Source organism: Trachemys scripta, chromosome 6 (assembly GCF_013100865.1).
Source record: "Trachemys scripta elegans isolate TJP31775 chromosome 6, CAS_Tse_1.0, whole genome shotgun sequence".
Classification (NCBI taxonomy): Eukaryota; Metazoa; Chordata; order Testudines; family Emydidae; genus Trachemys; species Trachemys scripta.
This window is the reverse complement of record NC_048303.1, coordinates 106,911,232-106,934,724: the sequence shown is the minus strand read 5'-3', so window position 1 is coordinate 106,934,724 and position 23,493 is coordinate 106,911,232. Positions and strand designations below refer to the sequence as shown.

At 39.0% G+C, this 23,493-nt stretch overlaps 1 protein-coding gene across 3 annotated transcripts in view; it reads left to right on the top strand.

The window, feature by feature from the left end:
- The window catches only part of KDM4C (lysine demethylase 4C), a 422,176-nt gene that overhangs the window by 284,859 nt on the left and 113,824 nt on the right, over positions 1-23,493 (top strand). For all 3 annotated transcript variants that reach the window (XM_034773514.1, XM_034773513.1, XM_034773515.1), the window contains 3 exons: positions 829-1,010; positions 8,683-8,896; positions 10,193-10,269. In XM_034773514.1, coding sequence (XP_034629405.1) covers positions 829-1,010; positions 8,683-8,896; positions 10,193-10,269 — 473 coding nt within the window. The remainder of the gene's footprint in view (positions 1-828; positions 1,011-8,682; positions 8,897-10,192; positions 10,270-23,493) is intronic.

The following is a 23,493-nucleotide window of genomic DNA, read 5'->3' as shown; positions in this document are numbered from 1 at the left end:
TAATTTGGTGCAGAGGTTGCTCACAGGGTGAGGTGGCAAAAATCCACCTGTGGGGAAAGGATCTATCTACCTGTGTGAAGAAGAGAGGAAGGAGTAACCTATTAGTCTCAGGCACTGTGAGGGTTTTCAGAGGGACACAATGTGCAAGTAAGACAAACTTACTTTCAGGTCTGAAAAGGCAGATCCCTGAGAACACCGGATCCTTCTTCATGTGATGGCCCATCAGGCTCTCAGCAGGAGGCATCACAGCCACCACTGAACGTCACCTGAGCCTGATCATAGGCAAGGTCTGATTGTCTCTCAGTATTGCATATTTTTAAAGTCCAAAATATTTGTGCATTATATGCTACAGAAAATGAATATAAACATATTTTAAAAAGCAAATCAAAATGCATCATATTGGGGAAAACCAACTGACTTGCTTGGTGCTGGTTGACAGGCTCTAGCATGGTTCAGTGGTGGGAGTTAAAGCAAGTGCATACTAGGAAGGAGGCAGAGGTTGGAGGAAGTAAGAGATGGGGGATATAGATGTTCACTCTGCAAATCTGAGTATAAACACAAATTGTAAGGAATATAAGTGTTGCAATGCTCCCCGATGCTCTTTGTGGCGAAATAAGCATGTAGCGCAGGGACAAAGCTCTCCTCTCTACCCTGTACTGTGGACCTCTTCACCGCACCACATAATTGTATTGTTCTTTTGCATTTGTTCTCACATGCCAAAGTTCTTTTGACACTGTTTGCTATTCATTGCTAGTGCAGATGGATACTTCAGTATTGTTTGCCTTCATCCCAAGAATATAGTTTTACCGAGTGTTTATTTTCTTTAAGAACTGCTTGAGACTCCCTTAATCGAAGAGGAAGTGCAAGAAACAGAGTCATGGGCCAAACCTCTTGTCCACCTTTGGCAGAAAAGAGCACCCGATTTCATTGCTGAAAAAGAATATAATGCAGCTGCAGCCAAAATGGAACCCCATTGTGCCATTTGCACTCTCCTTATGCCCTACTATAAGGTAAGCCGGATTCGAATAATTCAGTAGTTATTTGGAAAGGAGTCTTTAATGTCTCTGTTATAGCTATGCATGACAATAAAATTAAATGATGCAAACACTAATCATTATAGAAGGTTAATTTGTGACATGAAAAGGAAAGGAAAAATTCATTTCTAGCTAAGACTCATTAGTATAGAAAGTGAAGTATTAATCACTACATAAGGGGTAAATGATCCACCAGCCATAGTAAATAAATTTTTCAAGAAGGATTTACTGGCAGGCCTCCTTCCAATTTTCCCCCCACAGCCTGTGGGTTGAAGGTAGAGTAGCTGAGTGGCTTCTTTGTGGCCTTTACTACTGTGCACTTATTCCTTGCAGGGGAGACAGATTTGAAGATAGTAGAACCATGTAGTTGTAGATCCACTAGTCACTTCCTTCCTCCCCCAAATTCTCTTTCTGCATTACGGTGGAAAGAAAGTTATTCAAGGGAGGACAGAGTCTTACTGTTTGGCCTTTTCCTGGTCTGCAGCACTGCAGAACCCCTGTGGTTTAATGGTACTTGGGCCTTTTGGGCAGCAACATTTCACCCAGAGAAAACATCTAATCTACAGTACTGTTTGATATACGTTTGTGGAAATACCAATAATGAATGTCAGGTGAAAATTCTGACATAGAATCGTCGAGTTTAAGATCAGAAGGGACCACCAAATCATTTAGTCTGACTTTTGTGATATCACATTGATGACCAAACTGTTGTCATAATAAACTCCTTAATATGAACAGGACACAGGTACAGAAATGAGATAACAAACTTTCGACTACTCTGTGTAGCTTCAGCCTGCAACTGCCTTATGCTGGGCTTCTTTGTGACTGCCCCCAGCAGGAAGTGTGTCCCAGCAAACTAAAGACTGTATCTATAGTATACAGGAAGTTTGGCATCTCTACACTTCCTGGAGGACTTACTGTACAGCACATCTTCCCATTTTTAGATCCCTTTTTGAAATTTCCTGCCTGAACTAAAACACTGTTAAATTAAAGTATCAAACTATTACAAATACACTAACTGACCTAACTCTTCAGGTTGCTAAACACAACCTTAAGATGTCTCAATCAGTCTCTTGGGACATTTCAGCAATCTTTCCAATCTGCTGTGTTGCAAACCCTCTTTGGTCAAATCCTTCTCTAAGGTTCTGCCTCATTATCAATAACAGGGTCAGTTTGGGAATGGTTTTCAACTTGTATGTCTGCTCTCACTTCACTTGTCTCAGCCAAGTTGTCAGATATATTGAGCAGATGCTTATTCCTTCATGAGATTGTGCTTTCATCTGTGGTCACTGAGTCTAGAGCGAAGTAACTCCTCTTTGATCATTGTAGCTTCGACTGGTCAAATTCTTACTACTTTGTTTTTGTCTTTTGTCTTTGTTTTTAACAATGGAAGCGGTCTTGCTCCTTTATCATACTATTTTGTCTGTACTTTCCTAGTCTTTTTTTCTCACTATCATCCTTCATTTGTATCCATATTTGGTAATAGAATATTTATACATCTGCTCTAAAGGAGTTCAGTAAGTGACTTTCCACATTGTGGTGATGTAGCTCTGTAGCTGGAGTAGTGATAGAAATGGATCTTCTCTTGCATCCACTTTTTTTCTGCACGTTCTTCACTATACCTACTCCACATTAAGATAATTAATTGGCTTGAGGATATATGGGACTTAATGTCTCGTGCTGAAAGTCGTACATTTTAGCAAAGTCCAGGAATTCCCTGTTCTTGAATTGTAGTCCATGGTCAGTTATTATTATTCTCAGAATAACATGCCAAGCAAATACAGATTTAATGTGCCTGACAACAGTTGCAGATGTGGTATCTTCAAGTTTGACTACTTCTGAGAAATTGGTTATAACCAGGTGATCATGTCTTCCCCAGTTTAACACATCAATTCCAGCTTTGTCCCATGGAATTGCAAGTGATTAATTTTGCTGGATTCTTTCTGCTGGGAATTTTTGTATTTCTGATGTTGCACACCTGTCCCATCATTTCTTCCATGTCATTATTAATCTGTGGCCAGAATACAACTTCTCTAGCTCTTTTTTTTGATTTGGTCATTCCCAGGTACCCTTCATGTATTCAATCCAATATTTTCCTTATCACTATTGGAACTATGATTTGTGTTCCCTTCAAGAGCACTCCTGCAATCACTGAAAGCTGTTTTATAGCGGGACTAGGCAGGTGGGAAGTTTGGATTTTTTCCCCTCTTTTACTTATTGCTTGTATTCAGGGCCGGCTCCAGGCACCAGCTTCTCAAGCAGGTGCTTGGGGTGGCCGCTCCGGAGAGGGGCGGCAGGTCCAGGTATTTGGTGGCAATTCGGCGGACGGTCTCTCACTCAGCTTGGGAGTGAAGGACCTCCTGCCGAATTGCTGCTGCCGCAGATCGCGATCGCGGCTTTTTTTGTTTTGTTTTGTTTGTTTTGGCTGCTTGGGGCGGCCAAAACCCTGGAGCCGGCCCTGCTTGTATCATTGCTTGTAGCATTTCATCTTTAGCAGTTGCTGTCTCCAGTTCATCCCATATGCCTGGAGATACAGCATGTGACACTTACCATGTTCACAGGTATGTTTACTGCTTGTTCCAGGTCATCAAGCTACGTATTGACACTTGAAGCATAAGTTCTTGATAGTGCGTCTGCCATTACTAAATGGCATCCAGGTTGAAACTCCAGTGTCACCTCATACTTCTGTATTTTCGAAAGTAGTCACTATATCCAGGGTGGTGCTTCTCCAAATCCCTTTTTGTGTATTTCAATCAGTGGTTTTGATCAGTTTATGCTTTGAAGCTACAACCATAGAGAAAGTTGTGAAATCTTATACATCCATACACCAGACCTCATATCTTTTTTTCAGTTTATGCATACATCTTCTCTGTGGCATATAAGAGTGGCAACCAATCATAATCCGTTCCATGACACTGGTCTAGTACTGCTCCCAGCCCTCATTTCAAAGTATGTGTGCAGAGCTTGATGTCCTTCAATGAGTCAAAGAACTGCAGCACTGGAGGTTATATCAGAACCTGCTTTAAATAATTTAATTCCCTTTTATGCTCTGGCATCCATGCCCATTTGGTGACCTGGTGGAGGACAAGTCTTAGGTGAGTTATGCAAGCTGTATAGTTAGATATGAACTTGCTGAAATAATTCAACATGGCTAGCAGTCTTTGAATTCCCTTTTTATCTTCAGGTCTCAGCATGTTCAATATTGCCTGAACCTTTGATTCATTGGGCAAGATTCCCTTCGAGGTCAGTCTCTTTCCCAACTATGTTGTTTTTGTTGTTTGAAATTGACATTTGGCCGTATTCAGTTTAATGTTATTAGCTCTCATAGTTTCCAGTACTCTCCTCGGTTATTCCTGATGGTCAGTGGCAGTGCTGCCCCAAATTATTAGTTCATCCACAAACACTTTCATATGTGCTACACCCTTTAGGATCTGGCTCATTGTATTGTGAAATATTTTTGGAGCTGAACATGTTCTGAAAGGCAGTCTGAAGAAGTAGCATCTGTCAAAATGGTCTGTTCAAAGTCAGATCTTGGAGCTCTGTGTCCCAGGGGATCTGCCAAAATCCAGTGATACATTTAATTTGTTGAAGAATTTGGTTCCTACCACCTGACAGCAGTTCTCTTCTTGTGAGCAAGTGGAAGTGTTCTCTTTTTATGGTTTTGTTCAGCTCCTTAGGGTCTATATACAGCCAAAGTCCCCTCTTTTTTTTTTCTCTACCGTTACTAAGGAGTGAACCCAATCTATCAGTTCTTTTATTCTCTGAAGGATACTATTTGCTGTCATGTTTTGAAGCTCTTAAGGCTTATGGAACTTTTCGTGTAGTGTGTACCACAGATTCTTCTTCATCTATTAACTGTATCTTGCATGTTACTGGAAAGCACCCATTTCCTGTGAATACATCTTTACATGATTCTATTAATACTTTCATATCTGAAAGTATTAATTCTATTCTATTCTATTCGATTCGATTCTATTAATACTTTTCATATCTGAAAGGTTGTTCTGTCTCTCTGTTATACATCCTTTTATGAGACCAAGCATCTCACACCTGTGTAGGTCCAAGACTGGTTGTTTGCCTCTGCCACAATCTCCTGTCCACAAACTCTTTTTTTTATTGTGTTCACTTTGTATTTAGGTGTCAGCATGCACTCTCCTGTCACCGAAATTGTTCCCCCATTATAGTCTTTCACAGACACTTTTTACTCCTCCACAGTTGTGTTCCTTCCATCTCTCTCTTTCAGTGTTTGTTATTACATTACTTGTGTCTATATTGTATGTCACATAAGTGCCATTTGTGCATGTCAAAAGGTGGCTCCTCCTCAAGTGCCCTCTTATAGCAGGCTGCAGCATGATAGGAATGTCTGCCTCAGTTTCCCCTGAGGCAAACCAGGGACTCTGTGCCAAGCTCTCTTGCCTCAGCAGTACCCCTTCTTGGGGCTAATTTTTTAAAACATACTACAAATAGTCTGCAACAAAAGTTCCAAAATGTAGTCTGTTTATCACCCAGTCATTAAAAACTCATTCCATTTTGTCCCTTGACATCCCACATACCATACGACGGAACCTTTTGCCACACCTGGACTCTTTGTCAGTCCTCTTCCATCCCTCGTTGCCAGGACGGCCACCCCGGCCCTTCCAGCTGGAGTGCAACCCTGCTCTTCCTAGGTGAGAATCCCCACAGCCTTTCTGCTGGGAGATTATCCTCGCCAGGGGAGCATCCCTCACTCCCCCTGGTCCATTTGCCGTCTCACTGTTCCCCTGGGTCCAGCTCTCTGGTGCAGAGACATCAGTGGGTCCAGCTCTCAATGGTGGAGACGTCTGCAGATAACTTCTGCCAATATTCCCCGGCCTTCAGCTTTCTCTGGTTCTTGGCTTCGGCTCTCTGGCTTAGAGCCAGCAGGCACCTCCCTCTTTTGCTCCTCCTACCTTCAGCCCTCTCCAGACCTCTGGCCCTGGCTCTGGGAGCTCAGCCAGCAAACCCCTCTTGCTGCTCTTCTTGCCTTCAGCCTTGCCCCAAAAAACATCATCTTCCTTTGACAGCTCTCATTTCATGCAGATTTCCTCCTTCCAGGCAACCCTGACTCATCAGATCTCTCTCACTGTGTCTCTCTGTTCCTTTATAACTCCCAGGGGCTGTTCCGCCCTCTTAACTGGCAAAATGAGAGCATCTTTACTGGCTTAGGGGAGGTGGCCCGGCTTCATTTACTGGGGCCAGCCACCCAGTGACAGTGCACATTTTAATTAAACAGTCTGTTGTATTTTCATATTCCTTCTTCTCTTTAAGAACAGCTCTTCCTCTTCGTTTGAAGAATCCATTTTTGCACTCAATACATGAAACCTGCACTTTCTCCGCACATCTTAGCATAATGGTTGGATTTATTACGGTTTCCACATATTTGCCCGAAGGCTGGGCATTTACTATACTCTTGTTGATTGCCACATCACTGACTTGTTTCCTGCTTTCCATTTTCCTGTCACTGGTCAGTTTAATTTCTGTGAACTTTCCCCTGGCTGGCTTAATTATAGTACTGAGTCATGTGCTCTGTGCCTTTCTCTAGGCCTTTTATTTGTGTTTCTGTTTGTTCCGCTGCTTGGCATATACATATTGCCCTTTCTAGTGTCATATCCATCTCCCTTAGTAACTGTTCACAGATTCTTTATTGTTACACCCCAGGACAATCTGGTCTTTAATGAATCTTTTAATATTCCATACTCACAGGACTGACTTTTTAGTTTTAAGTCTGTTACAAACTCCTCTATTGTGTTCTCATCCTAAATGCATCTCTCTCATAAGTAACATTTTTAGAGCCACAATGATCTTCAAACAATTTAGTTATTTCTGAACATTTCCTCTCTTTCCCCACACCATCTGTATGGAATGCACTGTATACATCTAGGGCTCCTGTGTCTGGCACTGTTAATCTTTTGCTCATCCTCCAGTTTATTTGTCCCAGTGGCTTTCATATGCAGCTCAACTTGCTGCTTGAATGTTTTCCAGGCATATTCAGCATTTCCCTTGATTCTCAGTGCTGGTGTGGGGGAGTTGTGTGCAGTTGCACAGACTATATAGCAGTCACTGGGTCTCACTGAGTTATGCTGTGCCGTCCACTCCTGGTACCATGGATTATCTCTCTGCCAAGGAGATTGGTGTCACAATAAACGCTTTATTATGAACAAGAGTATGCACAGCAATGAGGTAACAAACTTCCCATTATTCTGGAGCTGCAGCCCACAGCTGCTGCTTCTACAGTGTGCAGGAAGTGCAACCTCCCTACACTTCCTGGAGGACTTACTCTTCAGTACACCCTCCTGTCTATCACAGGCCGCTAACACCGCCCAGCCACCTCCACACAGAGTGCACATTTGCTCTGTCACACCCAGTGCTTGCAACTTGATACAATATTAAAGCTGAATCTTGACCATCAAAATATTTTTAAAATAACATGCTTGGGATGGGACACACAAGTGCAGTACGTCTCTTCATATTTAAGACAATAATTCATACATGGTTTTAGTCCTGGCTTGGAGATCACTGCTTTGGTACCCTTTCCAAATGAAGTGAAATTGTCTTTAAAGAATGAGGCATCGGGCAGATGCAAAGGATTTTATTGACTCCTGTGTTTGTTTTTAACTATTGCATTTTCGTAAATGAATGGATCCAATGTAAAAGTGAGACATACAGTACCAAGTACAAATCATGCTAATCTGAGCACAATAACAAGAAAAATAGTGTTTGCTATTATCTCAGCCATTCCCACTTCTAGCAGAGCTGCCAGCAAAAAATAATGATGTTTACAGCTGTGTATCATAGCAAATATAAAAACTTTCATGAGTCAGGCCATTCTTAGCACTTTTGTGAAATAATTTCATTTTGAAAGAAGTAAGCACAGTAGAAAATAGCAGTAGTTTAGTAGTTTGACAAGCTCTAGAAAGCTGCAGATGTTGGCTGGACAGCAGACTGACTTATAGTATAGAGAGCAGTGGTGCTCAAACTTTTTCAGTCACGCCCACCCATTACCAGTAACAAAGGCTGTCCGTGCCCCCGCACCACTACTGCATAGCCAAGGCATTCTCAGCAGTGGAATTTGGGCTGAAGGTGGAACTGGGGATGGGGCAGGAGCTGGAGCTAGGGGCGGAGTTGGTCTGGGGGCAGAGAGGAGATAAGGGCAGAGCCAAGCTAGGGATGGAGCAGGGAGTAGAGTGAAGCTGGGGGCGGAACTGGTCTGAGGGTACACGGAGTGAGGGCAGAGCCGGGCTGGGGGTGGAGCAGGAATGGGAGCTGAATGGGGCTGAGGGAGGAGCGAGGCTGGGGTCTGAGCTGGTCTGGGGGAAGAGCAGGGCTGGGAAAGTGTGGCACTCCCTTCCTCCGCTCATGGGGCTGGCCCCAGTGCATGGTACAATAAAGTGAGCACAGTTGTAGCAGCACTAACTTTCAGACTGCTGGAGTGCTATTTTTAATCTAAGACCTACCAAAATAATCAAGTAACTAAAGAAAATGGTGCTTTGGAAGCAGCTAATTTTCTTTTGAAACTATTAAACCACTAGTGTAAGAACGGAAGGGGAAAAGTGTGTACACCCAAGTCAAAATAACAAATAAATAAGTCTTTTGTGTCTTTTAGTTAAATATAAATATTGTGTATTTCCAGCCAGACAACCATAATGAAGAAAATTATACTTGCTGGGAAACAAAATCAGATGAAACATTTACGGCTGGTGAAAAGACTAAACCACTTATTCCAGAGATGTGTTTTATTTATAGCGAAGAAAACACTGAAAACTATCCATCAAATGCCTTTATTGAAGAGGATGGAACAAGTCTTCTAATATCCTGTGCAAAGTGTTGTGTACAGGTTCATGCAAGTAAATAAACTAATCACTCAATTTAAAGAAGTTGTGATTTACAATTTTGCCTTATTTGCTTTATTATGGTTTTTGAGTAGCAAGCAACATATACTGAGTCTATTCAGAACAGTTTTATGTGTAGTCTTCAGAATTGTTAGGATAAAACTTTATATCAGGACATCAAATATTCCGGGAATTGTTAACTTCATCTGTGAAAACAGCAAATAATTGGAACCCTGTAAATATTTGTTAACATCATTATGGAACAGACCAAAGCTTTATATATACAATTTTCAGTCTCATCTGCTGGAATCAATCAAACTTAGCATAATAAAATACCCGTGCAACCATATCACCTTCTGCTGTGATCCCACTAGATTTCAAAAGTCAGGGCCACGTCAGTACTTAGATGGGAGACCTCCAAGGAATACTTTCATTATTAAATAGATGGTGCCTTCCTTCTAAGTCAGTATTGAACCAATGGCCCAGCATAAAAATAGGGGAAGCTGTGACGCTAGAGGTGCCATCTTTCAGTTGAGAAGTAAAACCAAGGTCCTTGACCACTTGTGATCAATAATTGTCCCGTAGCACTTTAATTAACTATACGGGCATTAGCCCCAGTGTCCTGGTCGGAGGTATCAGCCCCAGCGCCCAGTCTTTCTCCAGTTACTAATGTGTGCCTACCTGCAATTCCTGTATCTGTTCCTTTCTGTAAAATTCACCCTGAACTTTTGTTAGAATAACATGTTCTCTTCCTAGTCTAAACTGTTGTGTAGTGTTGTGTTACCCTGTTAAATAATTAGGGTGAAGCTCTGGCCCCACTGAAGTCAATGAAAGTTTTGCTATTAACTTCAGTGGTGCCATAATTTCACCCATAATATATTCTTCCCCTTTTCAGAAGTGTCAGGTGGAGTGACTTTCTACAGTACTCAGAGAGGTGCTGGGACTTAATTAGTTAACGTACATATAGCACACTATGATCCTCATATGTAAGTGCCATATAGTTGGAAAGATTTAGTGTTACTTCATTTATCTGATTCTTAATTTTTATCATATGGAAAAATATCATATGGACTAGAAAAAACTAATAAAGTGGAAGGTTCTCAGAATTGAGAACTAGATGGATTGCTGCCTGTGTCCCTTATAAGTTGATTATGCAGTAGCATTAGACTTAACCTGGGAAGGGGCTCATTAGTTAGTCATTTTGGTCACAAGGCATATGTTACTTTAGTGTTTGTATACAGCTGAATTGTGTGGAGCTATAGACACCCAGAAGGGCAGAATATATTAATCAACCCAGCTCTCTTATTCTAGGTTGTTATGGTGTTCCTTCTCATGAAATCCATGATGGATGGCTGTGTTCTCGGTGCAAAAAAGGAGCCTGGACAGCTGTAAGTTGCATAGTTTATTTAGCTATCCTATTCCCTGCAGACCAACAAAAAAAAGCACACAAGGTGTTGTATCTGGAACGCAGTATATAGGGCTGGGTTCTTCTAAATACACCATTTATTGCTGGTGACGTGTTTTTTTTTTTTCTTTTACCAATATTATTAGATTTAAATGTAAAATTTCACTGTTTTGAGAGAGAGAGAGCCTTGAAAGAATTTACATTGTCAAGAAAATTGCTAGCAAGTAGATTATGTTGTTTGTAGAATATTGTCCAAGAAAGCAACCCAAACTTTGACTATACATCAGAGGGAAGAGAAGAAATGAAATATACTCTAAATAGTTTAGTTCTAGAGAATGTATGCATGGGAATCTGGGGAGAACAGAGGAAGGGAAAGCTGAATAATAAATTATCAGCAAGTATGAAATTGTTCTTTTAGAGCATTTATGGATTTACACCAGCAGACAGTCATAAAATATTTCACATCTCAAACCATATAGGCATATTGTATGATCAAAAAAGAAGAAAACACAGGGACGAAATGTTATTGGAAATAGATGGATCCTGTCCTTTCAGGAAAATTGCATGTTTTCATAATCTTTTTTTTTTTTTTTCAGTAATACTTTTTGATAAAGTGTAAACAATATTTTTTTTTAAGAAGATAGGTTATTTAAAATAATTAAAATTTGTACAGAATGTTAACATTTCCCCCCAGGGATCAAGCAGATCTCTGACCTGAATAATTTGCATTAACTCAAACAATGGGATTCAAAAGGAGGTTTTATAACCCATGTCTCCAGTATAGGCTCATAGGATATTTTTCAATGTCTGCTCCTATTTTTCATTGTAACTGATGGAAGAAATGTAGTGTTCACTATTAAAAAATTAGCAATTACTATGCCATGCTGTCAAAACTCTGCACTCAGAATATGCTATAGTTGCAGGATTTCTGATGCCTTTAATGGCAACTTTGGGTAAATGCTGACTTTTTAATAACAACCACTCTACTACTAGGGAATGGCCATTTATTTTTTCATTTGGCCATCTCATGTCTAGAATTTAGCCAATCTGCCTTCCCTCAACAAACTTCTGTTACATTTTATGGCGGTTGTGTTCTTTGGGAAAGCACTTCATTTCATCATCCAGTTAAGAAATGCAAAGCTATAGGTGACAAAATTGATTAATGAACACCATCCTCCTGATTTAATGTGGTATAATCATTTCATCATTACTTACTAAGTGTGATTTATATGAATCTAATGGATGGGATAACTGAGTTGTAAAGCTATCTACTAAGCACGCACTATACTTGATAAAGAAATATTGGCCATTTTAGGCATTAGAAAATTAAAGGCCAAACTTTGCAGATTGGCTGTCTAAATTGAGCCTGGGAAATTTGCACATGTACCTATTGCACAAACAAACAAACATTCCAAATAGGTCGCTACGTACCCACAAAAAGCACTAATGCAGATTTTATTTTTGCATATTCAGTAAGTGTCCACAGTGTAGATGTTACCAACTGACCATGAATTCCCCAGGTTTAAATAGGGATCCATCTAAAAAAGGGACATTAAGAGCATGCTTGAGGCATGGAGGCAGTGTGGTTTGGAAAAGTGAGTACTGGACTGGGACGCAAGATACTAGGGTTCTATTCCTAGCTCTGGCCTGCTGGGTGACCTTGGGCAAGTCACGGCCCTTCTCTGTGCCTCAGTTTTTCTATTTGTAAAGTGCTTTGAGATCTACTGGTGAAGAGCAAAGTATTATTATTATTATTATGGCAATGCCTCAACAAGAAATGCACTACTATGTCATTGTTCAAATAACTCCTTGTCTTGACACCTAGTGGAGATATTATCCCTGGATCATTTCTCTTAGAGACTCTTTTCCCCCAGGACATCCTGCCATGCTGGTTGGGGTTAGTTGGGACACTGCAGTTGTATGTGCTTGTGTATTAACTCAATGTAGGGCTAGAGTTGAGGCATTTTCAGTAGCAAGCCCCACACTGTGAAATTAACTCCTGGTGCAGTTCTGTCAGAACACAAATCCTATTTTAGGGTGCGATGCAAGATACATCTCTAAGTTCAGGCTTTCTTCTGGTAATGCATATTGGATTCCCTAAGGCAGCTAGTCATCTCTCATCTGACTTCTGTTAAGAAAACATAGTCATGTGCCTTAGAAATGTGAGTAATAAGAATCAGGGGGTGAAATTTTCAGATACTTTGAAGAAGACACAAGTGTCCACCCTACTGGAAAATGTGACATTGCTCAGTGAGGTGGGGCAGCTCCCTACCCCAGTCAAGCAGGGGTTAAAGAGCTCCTCTCAACTCAGTCAGCTCCAATGCCCTACTCCCATAAGGCCTGTCAGTGCTGGAGGTCCACAAAAGGGAGGATCCTGGCTCAGGCGGGGTGGCATTCAGGCAGTGCACAGAGCTTCCTGGTCCAAGGGAGCTGTCTACTGGGGAAACTGTTAAGAGCATCACCACCTGAACCTCCTGAGTAGTAGGTATGGTGTACGTATTGACTAAGCTGAGTGGAACAAGAAGGGAAATAATGTTTTAAAACTGACAGAAATACTTTCTGATTTATAAGGATGTAGTCTAGTGTTTGCTCAGTGCATAGTTATTAAAATGTGTGTACTGAATCAGTTTCTATTTCTGTAAAATGTTTTCATGTTTCTCTTTGGCTGGTCAGTGGAAACACTTGTTAAATGTTCTTTATCAAACAATCAGGAATTTCAGGACTTTGGAAACTGCTTTTGTAATAGTTTTTCCAGAGTCGTGGGTGGGTGGGGGGAAAGGCAAAAGTCAATCCTTGCAAGTGACAGGGTGCCTTTAACTGAGAATCTAATTATCTGTTAAGTGAACAGGGTTAGACAGCCCGGCTGCTCTGACAAAAAGTTTGTCAATTTCCTTTCAGCAAAGGGACAGCTATGGCATTTCTAAGTGTTGGGGTTGTAGGGCGAACATTCATGAACATTCCCTGAGTGACTGCAATAGGAATGGAAAGCCATGTTGTTGTGTTCAAAATACTGAGAACCTTCAGAACATTTGCTTGAAGTCTGGTATTAGGGATAGCTCAGTGGTTTGAGCATTGGCCTGCTAAGCCCAGGGTTGTGAATTCAGTCCTTGAGGGGGCCACTTAAGGATCTGGGGTAAAATCAGTACTTGGTCCTGCTAGTGAAGGCAGGGGGCTTGGCTCGATGACCTTTCAAGGTCCCTTCCAGTTATAGGAGATAGGATATCTCCATTAATTTAAAAACAACCTATACCTCTGACTGCTATATACAGCAGCGTGACTTAAGGGAAAAAACAGAGAGTTTACATTTTTTGTATGTAATAAGCATGTTTAATTATCAAAACACAGTGAGTAAAAAGTATAAAAGAATATGAAATCCCATATTTTGTTAGTTTCATGTTGAAGGAAGGTAAGAAGTGAAGGTCCTGAAACAGCTCTAGAGTTGGAGATAATTTAAGAAATGTTACTATTTAGAAGCACGCGAGTGTCACATAACAGGGTGATAGGTGCAATATAAGAACATAAATAGTTAGATAATATGTGGTATTGTCATTTATTTCATATGAGCAGCAGGTTGAGGAGGAATCTTAGGGCTTAGTAGGAAGTTGAGGAGGTGGAGAAGAGGGGTTGGAGAGGTGTCTGGAGGCTGAGGAAAAGAGGGTATTGGAACTGGAGACGAAGAGGCACAAAGGACTTCAGGATTTCTGTTTCTGTGTTTTCCGGGGTACGTGAGAATACTGATGTTTCTAGGAGATTGGAAAGGACTGGGTGGTAAACCAGGGTCCATCTAGTTCACCAGTCTTTTGTTTTTCATTTGAAGCCCTGTGTCTAATATATTTAAGTGAACTTTTGTAGTTTTAGGTGTGTGTCGATAAAAGTGTTGCAAGATTATTAGTGGTGACAACTTCATATTAATCTAAATACAGTTTGGTGACCTGTGTGAAATGAGGAGTTGGCCTCAGTGCAGTGATTTGTCTACATAACAGAAATCGCTGTCTGAGTGGCACAAGTTGACATTTTGGTTGGGAGCATCACTGGGGAGATCAAAGATTGAATGGACATATTAACTGCCTTCTCATTTTTAGAAGTGGTCCCTTGGTGCTCTAGAAGCACATTGATAGAATAACTTTTGGAAATATATATTAGTGCTTCTTATTTATTTTAGCTGTTCTATGTTTACCTGGAAAATTTTCCGGGCTATAAATCTGGCATCTTTTGTTAGCGCTAAATTTACTTTAAGCGTTTCCTCTTTAATCTAGCATTCAGTATCCTTTATTACCACATTTAGCTTAGTTATGCCAATACAAACAAATTATTTTATTAGTGTGAGCTATGGGGCTTGAGAGAGGATAGATATTGAGGTGAAATCCTGGCCCTCCTGAACTCAGTGGCAAATAGGATTGTCAATTTTGGTTGGATGTATTCCTGGAAGTTACATCACATGGCAAAATCTTCAATTAAAGATTAATATTTCCTCAGGACTTTAGGACAGTCCTGGAGGGTTGGCAACCTAAGTGGCAAAACTCCCATTGGCTTGGTTGCATGTTTGAATGGCATTCTTAATTCAGTAAGGGGAAATGTCTGTAATTTTACTTAGAGGGGAAAAAAATTAATACTTATCAATGTCAAACACAACTTTAATAAATTACCGTATTGAAATTTTATTAATATGGAACCACATTGCAGCCATCTACATGGTTCAAAGTTTTGATATTATTTTTGAATCCTATTTGTCATTTTAGGGTCATGTTTACAAAACTGTCTTTTTAATGTCTCTGAAATGATGCTAGAGATTGACACTAACATAAAATCTCATAGTTTGCTAGTTACATTTACTGTGGTTCCCTTTTAACTGATGTGCCTCTTAAAAGACTGCAGTTAATTAAAATGTTATTGTCAGGGTTATTGCTTTACCTTTTAAAAATGTGCAACTCACATTATTCCCCACAACCTCTTCCTGAAAGCTTTGTTCTGTCTTTGGGTTCCACGTTTATATTGCTTTTGTGAACCTGCTTTTTGATTTTTATCTGCTTTTTAAAATATATATATCTCAGTTATATTTAGTGCTTCAGGAGATGGCGGCATTAATAAAGAAATTGATTATTTGCTTGACGTTTTAGGGTCTTGGTACTATAGAATGTCTGTCATGTTTTACTTTCCAGTTTATGCTATTCTGGATCCAATTTTCTATAATAAACCATGAATATAGGTTATTCATCTAAATACACAGTTCTTCATTAGGCTAAGCATTGTTTAGATGCTTCAACTGTGGCATATGGTGGCCTTTAAAGATCCTATAGCATTCCTATCCTTTCTAAGTCACCAACATTGTACTAAGCACTGCATAAAACATGGTAAAAGATGTGGTCTGTGCCTCAATGAACGGACTGTCTAAACAGTGCATTCAGTACAATCTGAACATATAATTACACACAATTAAAATGCATAGAATACAGGTGAAATTTTCATGCAGTCTGAATTGTTTTCTTCTTTCCTTTCCCCCCATTATCTGAGGGGAGTTAGCACTGAACACCTGATGGAAGAATTATATTCTGAGAAGGGATTTGAATGCAGAGGGAGACTACATGATAAACAACAAGACAACAGGGTGCTAATTTTTTTCCATAAGGGGACAGCATGGGAGGATATAAAAAGGGTGGTCAGGTGGGATGGTTGGAAGGAGTGGAAGCAATGGCAGGGATGTTAACCCCAATGTCCTGGCCAAGTTCCTACTTGGTGACTGTTAGCTTAGAGTGGAAAAGGCATTTTTCACTTTCTTTCTGAAGCTATTGTTTACTGGTGTTGTCCTGTTAAATAGTTGCTGTTTTCTCTCCAACATTTTATATTCAATTAATGGGAGACTTGGTCTCTGTGTGTAATTTAATTTTGTATATCTGTTTAAGTTTGTAAACTTTGGGATGAAAGGCACTATAGAAATGAAAGTCCAGAAAGCTGTTTTTCATTCAAGTCCCTATGAGGAATATGACAGACATTTGAAAGTATAACAGATTCTTGGTGTACTAAAAGTTACAGAGTACAGGCTGTTTCGTTTGGTTGGAAATTTCTTCCTGTATTTATTAGCTGGGCGAACTGTGTCCTCTGAAATATTCAGATGCACTTTATTTTCTTTGGTTAGCAGCTTCTCCTTCTGTAGTAATTTAGGATAGGTTATGCTATTTGTATACTTCATGATACTGTTCTTGGGTAGCTTCAAAGATGAAATCTGCCTTTGATCTAGGTGATTGAATCTGAAGTAGTCTTAAAGGGATTGTCTTACTGGAACACTGAAATAAGCCAAATACACCTAATGAATCTAGTATTTACTGAGAAATTTTACAGATGCGAGAGCTCCCTACATTGGCAATCAAGAGTCCAAAGAAATGTCTGAATTAGCGCTAACATCTTAGACATTTAAATTGTGATGTCCTACAGGGTGAATGCCATTGCTCATACTGAGTTCCTGTAAACAAGGCGTTCCTGTCCTGTCGATCAGGTGGAATATTACTGTTTTTAGGAGTTTACAGGAACACACCGTATTAAGCTGTTTCGTTATGTATCTGTAGAACCCAATATTTTAAAGAAGTGACTAGTGATTTAGAATGCCTCTGTTTTTTGGACCCCATTTTGAAACACATTAAAAGCACCATTTTAAGCTCAGCACTTTCTGAAAATCAGCCCTTTAAGGTACTTCAAGTTGAGCACTGAAAATCACTAGTCACTTATGAAAATTTATGCTCCTATATTTATATAGGTTTGCATAACTTTTAGTTTATGGAGCAGATCCTCAGCTGGGTTAATTGTCACAGCTCCAGGGAGGGTAATTTACATTAGTAGAAGACCTGCTCCTGTATGCTTCTGATAATAGACTTCTGACTATTGTTGTCATCTAATTAGCCATGCCAGTATTTAGGCTTATCCCTGCTTTCGCTGTGGTTAGTTTGCTAAAACTTTAAATAATATGAAAATATATTTTTACTTATTGAAATGTATATATTGCAATTTAAATATGCATTAAATATTGAAATATATTCATTGTATAGTATTGGTCCCAAACCTGCTTCTCCTGTAAACAGTGGTACTATTGCCACTGGATTGGGCCCCATGTGTGCTCTGTAAGAGTCATGCAACAGAGACATTCTTATATATAAACAAAGTAGTAACCATAGTGCACAATAGTACATTGTATAATGAAAAATATAATGTAATATAAACTAGTATCCTTAGTCTTTATAATGAAATGCATAAATCAGATAACTGCAAATATTTATTACTCTGCTGCATAATAAGGAAGGTTTTGTATAATATGGTGGAACTCCTACATTACAGCAGCAGCCATATTTTGTGTGAATAATACATAATTATGGAATGATTGCCGCCCTACTCCCGTACCTTTCTGCACCTCTTGAGGTCCATCGAAGAGCAGCATGCCGATAAGCAGACTCATTATGGTACATATTAGTACATTGAGTTCCACTGCTTTATGTTTAATTTTTCTCTCCAGAAAATTCTAATTTAAATGAAATCATGAAAATATTATATGCAAAAACATTTTGTAGTATGTAGTAAATTATAGGATGGCTATTTAGTTTTATTACCAGTAACTATCACCCAGGGAACCCCCTCTAGCACAGCTCACAACATGTCAACTCTTGCATCATTCAGCGTTTGCATGCACCCACACGTAAGATAATGCACATTTATATTTTACTGTGCAATTGTTATTGTTTGACTGATAATTATTTTTGAGACCGAGGAAGAGTGACATTGAATCCATCTGTGTTAGAGTACTGCTCACAAAAAATTAGCCACAAATCATCTCAAAAAATAAAAAGACCAAAAGATTAAATGATTCATCTGTGTAGTTCTTGAAAGTGAAACTGTATCATACCTAGCTTCTTGATTGAGAACAAATGCCTCATTAATCTTAAATACCTCAGCCAGAGAACACTAGTAAAGTCAGGAAGAATAATGACCGACATTTCAGGGAATGCAGCATACCGTACCCTGTGCAGGAATGCCATCAACCCTAGGCACTCTGCACAAACACACATACCTTTACTTTAAAAAAAAAAAATTGGGGAAGGAGAAAATGGGGAGGAGAAAGGAAAGAAATGTGCTCATAGATACTTACTCTAAATGATGAAAATAAATCCAATCAATGAAAATGAAAGAAACACTTTAAGTCATCTTCACATGGACACACATTTTACACCTTAGCTGCTTTAATCATGCTGAGAACAAAGAATAAAGTAACAAAATAAAGCATCTCTAAATCCTGAGTATGTATTATATATTACCCCTCATGGCTAGGTGAATGAGAAGTAATATCTAACTTTTCAGTTTACTTAGCAGGGCCGCACTTTCAAAGGTGCTGAAGTTACACCTGCAAAATATGTATGCATGTGTTCAGTCATATAGGTACATGTGTATTTGTGAATGCACAGGTATGTTTCCTGAGCTCAAGCCATTGTTTTCACACTAACTTGTAGGTAGTCTTTCCCAAGGGTAATAAAGTCAGTTTTTAAGACTCCTTCAAGAAACATTAAATACAGAGGGTGAAATCCTGGCCCTATTTGAGTTTTGCTAATGATTTCAATTGGGTCAAGTTTCCACTGTCTGTCATTCTCTGGTGGGAGAAGGAAGTGCTCAAGATAATTTTAGCTAATTTAAAAGCACTATATTCTGTTATAGAGTTACAGCAGGTTTTTGCAGTACTACTACATTCCTGTGATTTCTATGATTCTTAAAGTGGCCACAGGCACTCAGTCTTTACATGGAATATACCGAAAGTCGAAGCTGCAAACTGGTCTGATTGGATTTTGTCACGTTAGACTTGTCCCTGCTACACTTTAAAGTGAGGAGACTGCGTACATGTATACAATCAAATGTTATCTGGCTCTCTGAAATTCTGCTGCTGACTGTAGTTTTAGCGAGACAGGGAGGTACAAATGCACCATCACAGAAATACTGCAGACCTTAATCTGCTTCAGAATTTGAAGTCACTTGCCACAGAAGTGACAACTGAAAGATCAGAGATTTGAAGAGCCCTGGACAGTGTTTCAAGGATGCTGCATGGTGTGTTAATAGTAACCATGCAATAGTTCTTTATTTAGTTGTTCAATTATTTGTATGCAGATGTGCTTTAAATACATAGTTTTTGAGTTCCAAATTCAGATTTAGTGAGAATGGATTTATGTTCGATTTATATTTCCTGTTAGAAGAGCCTAATACATGGATTGAGGTGGGCAATTCTTAAAGCTCATTTTATTTCATTTTATTTTATTTTGGTTTGGGCCAGGTATTAAAATTGTGACTAGCTGAGACATATTTGGCAAATCAGCTAAAAAAAGGACATTTAAGACAGCAACTGGAGACTATTTTGTATTGGTATTTCTTTAAGTGATCTCTTCTAAAAGAGCCATTGGAACATTATTTAATTCTACAAAAATAATGAATTGGGACAGTCTTATTATAATGATGCACTTCTGTAATTGAGGTTGTGTCAGCACGTCTGTTATAAACCCCTATTTTCAAGGTTTGATAACTCAGCCATAAAAATTTGTTTCATGTTGTAACTTGGCACACAAAGATATTTTTGTTAATCAAATTTTAAAAGAATTTGGCCATTTTTAAAGGCAAATTATCTGAATTGGTGGGCATAAAAAGTGTGGCTCCAGTAGGAAAGGCTTAACTTTCCTGATACTTTCTCTGTATTTCTTTTTCAAACCGATCCATGCTGCTGTCAGAAAAATAAATAAATAATAATAATTAATAAAAGGACAAATAACTTACTGTGAGAATTGCATACAAGGATTGATACGGGCAATGTGTGTACCTTGGTTTGTGTTTACTGTTAGAATAACAGTCAGGCAGGGTTTATAAATACACTCTTTAGAAGCAATATGGTTGGAAAGGATCCAAACTGAGACCTTCCTGACAGAATTGTTTAAATAGCAAATCAAGGTTTAGACTGTCAACCTGGATACTGTCATTTTAACCTAGGAATATAGAAACAACCGTAATAGATTGGATCCATGGATTGGACCCAAGGTCCATCTAGTCCATTATTCTGTCTCCGACAGAGGTCAGTACCAGGTGCTTCAGAGGAAAGTGTAAGAACCATGCAGTAGGCAGATGTGGGATAATCTTGCCCCCCACATTAGATACCATGCTGGTCACTAATACTTAGAGATCAGCTTAAACACTGAAGTATGAGGCTTACTATCACTTCTAAAATGTTTGTTACTAATTATAATAACTCTGGATATTTTTGTTATCCAAATGAATGTCCAATCCCTTTTAGAATCTTGATTTCTTGGCCTCAACAACATCCTGTGGCAATGAGTTCCACAGTCTTATCACATTTTGTATGGAAAGCATTATCAGTTTTGAATTTGACACCTTTTAATTTAATTGAATGTCCCATTGTTTTTGTGTTATGAGACAGGGAGACCAGAACCACCCCATTTCTCTACTCTATACCATTCCTCATTTTATATACCTTTATATGTCTCCTCTTTAAGATAACAATCAGAATCTTTTCAATCTCTTTTACTATGAAAATTTGTCCATACCTTTAATGTGGTGACCCTTCTCTGAACGTGCTCTAGTTCAACAATATCCTTTCTGAGATGGGTTGGCCACAACTGCACACAGTATTCCAGAGGAGGCTGCATCATTGGTTTATGTAAAAGCATAATATTCTCTTGATTACTCCCCATCCCATTCCATATGCATCCTAACATCTTGTTAGCATTTTTTACCACAACTGCATATTGAGCAAAAGTCGTCAGGTCGTGTTCAGTAATATTGTCTGTTGTATCGGGTAAATAAAATATACATCATATTACACACAAAAAACTACATTAATAGAACATTTTGAAGGTTGCAATGCCAAGCACTTAAAAATTAGGAAATGCTAGAATTAAGATTGCCTGTGCAACCTTAATTCTGCCCCCTTGTCCATGTATATTATGACACAGTCTTTAATTACATAATCACACACTATTTTTTTCCACAGGATCCCTATTCCTCCCACCCCCCCCCCCCCCCAGCTGCCTTCTCAGAAATGGCTGAACCGCTTTGGCTGAAATTATTAAAAAAAAAAAAAGGCTGGAGGTAGACAGCCAACATGAAAAATTTTAGCTGAAGCAGTAAAATTTTTGCAGTTATAAGCAACTGAAAAGAGGGACTTATNCCCCCAGCTGCCTTCTCAGAAATGGCTGAACCGCTTTGGCTGAAATTATTAAAAAAAAAAAAAAAAAAAAAAGGCTGGAGGTAGACAGCCAACATGAAAAATTTTAGCTGAAGCAGTAAAATTTTTGCAGTTATAAGCAACTGAAAAGAGGGACTTATCATGGGAACTATTGGGCAACCTTAATAATAGGTGGTGCTACCAGCCTTGACAATGCACACCTGTGACAGATCAATTTTAATCTGCTGAAAATTCATATTTTATATATTGTATACATTTTAAGTTTTTCTGAAAAAATTGAAGCTGTCTTTTTAAAGAGTTGATTTTAAGGTAACACCACAAGTCAAAGACAGTAAATATTTGAAAGGAGGTTAATTGGCATCCCAAAAGGCTGTGTTCCAGCTGCTATCCATCACCTTGGAGTGAAATGAAAATGCATCCTCAGAGAAAGCCCCTTTAAAGAACATTTCCAGAAGAATATTGTAAAAAAAGGGGTAGAAAACCAAACTGCTTATCCAAAGCAATGAACACAAATCTGAATGGATTTGGGAAGTATATAATGTATGTAACGTGAGCGACAGCGTTGTCACCTCAGAACGGGTATCTATGTTAATACCTTGTGGGTGACCAGACTGTGAGACTGAGAGAAGAGGGAGGGAGAGCCAGGGACCCTTATTTGGGGTTCAAAGGGGATGCTCTGTAGAAGAGAACAGGGCGAGCTGGGGAAAGTGTAAGGTTTTGTTTCTGCATTGCAGCTACACAAATTGTACTAAACAGCTTAGCTTTGGCAGAGTTCAAGATTAGAAGCTTATTTAAATTTATGATTTTTCTCTAAACTTCATAAACTTGTTTTTAATGAGACCATATATCTCAAAATAATCTTGGACTCAATGTCACTCAGTATATTCATGAAGGGGAATCAACTGACCTCTTCTCAGTGGCAGTAGGGGAGAAAACAGTACCCTTCCTTTAGCAGTTGGCTGAGACAACATCTTAAGAAATGCTTTCCAGTCACTGGTTGCAGTCAGTAGAGGCATGGTGAAAGCCTGTTGACCATGAGGAGTAGCAGAAAAAGGAGGCCTAAGATTACAGTACTAAATATATAGTTAACTGGGTAAATAGTGAGCTACTTAAAATGCTGTAAACATATTATCAATACTTGCCATGCATTAACCCACCAGCCAAAATACATATTTACCCAAAATGATCCATTCTGGTACTTCTGTTAAATAAAGTTCATTTTCTAAGCTTCCATGAGTCCATTTTGTTTGTTTTTCAAAATCGAGTAGCTTATTAACAAACAAACAAAAAAATGATAGAGTAGGATTTGCTCTGAGGATTAAATGGTGATTCAAAGTCAAGCTTACATCATTTAATTGTTCTGAATCATTTTTACCAGTCTCCAAACACATGGTATAGTATTTGTATTTTTTTTTTTTTTACAATGTATGCTTAGCACTGCAGAACTATGCATTTTTCCTAGACTGGTTTGCTGTAAAATTTAAATATGGGTTCTATATCATATTAAAAACAGAGTTATCTCCCGTCCCAAATGTAACTTTTTTATGAAGCTGCTGATGTGAAGCTAATCAAAATCTAATGTGCAACTCCTGCATTTTTACATTTTTGTGACAAATTAATATTACTAAAAGTTTCTATAGAATGTAACCATTTAGAAGACAAGCATATGAAGAGTAATAATTATAGCCAGACAACTAATTCCCAGCAAATAATTTGTTTGATGAATTTAGCTCCCTTTTCTGCTTGCAGAATGCCCTTGACAAATCACGAGTTCCTTGGATTCCTTTGTTCATATGCATTCAGAGCATTTTTTAAACTTAATTGATGGTTATATAGTGTACTCGGAGTATTTGATACTTGAAATTCACCTGGGTTAGTTAAATTTGATTGGTCACATATATAATATTTTTGTTTCTGTTCCCTGATTGACTACGGGCAGCTCTTATGATCTGAGTTTGAAGAAGCCACCGGGGCTTTCACTGTTTCAGGGAGAGA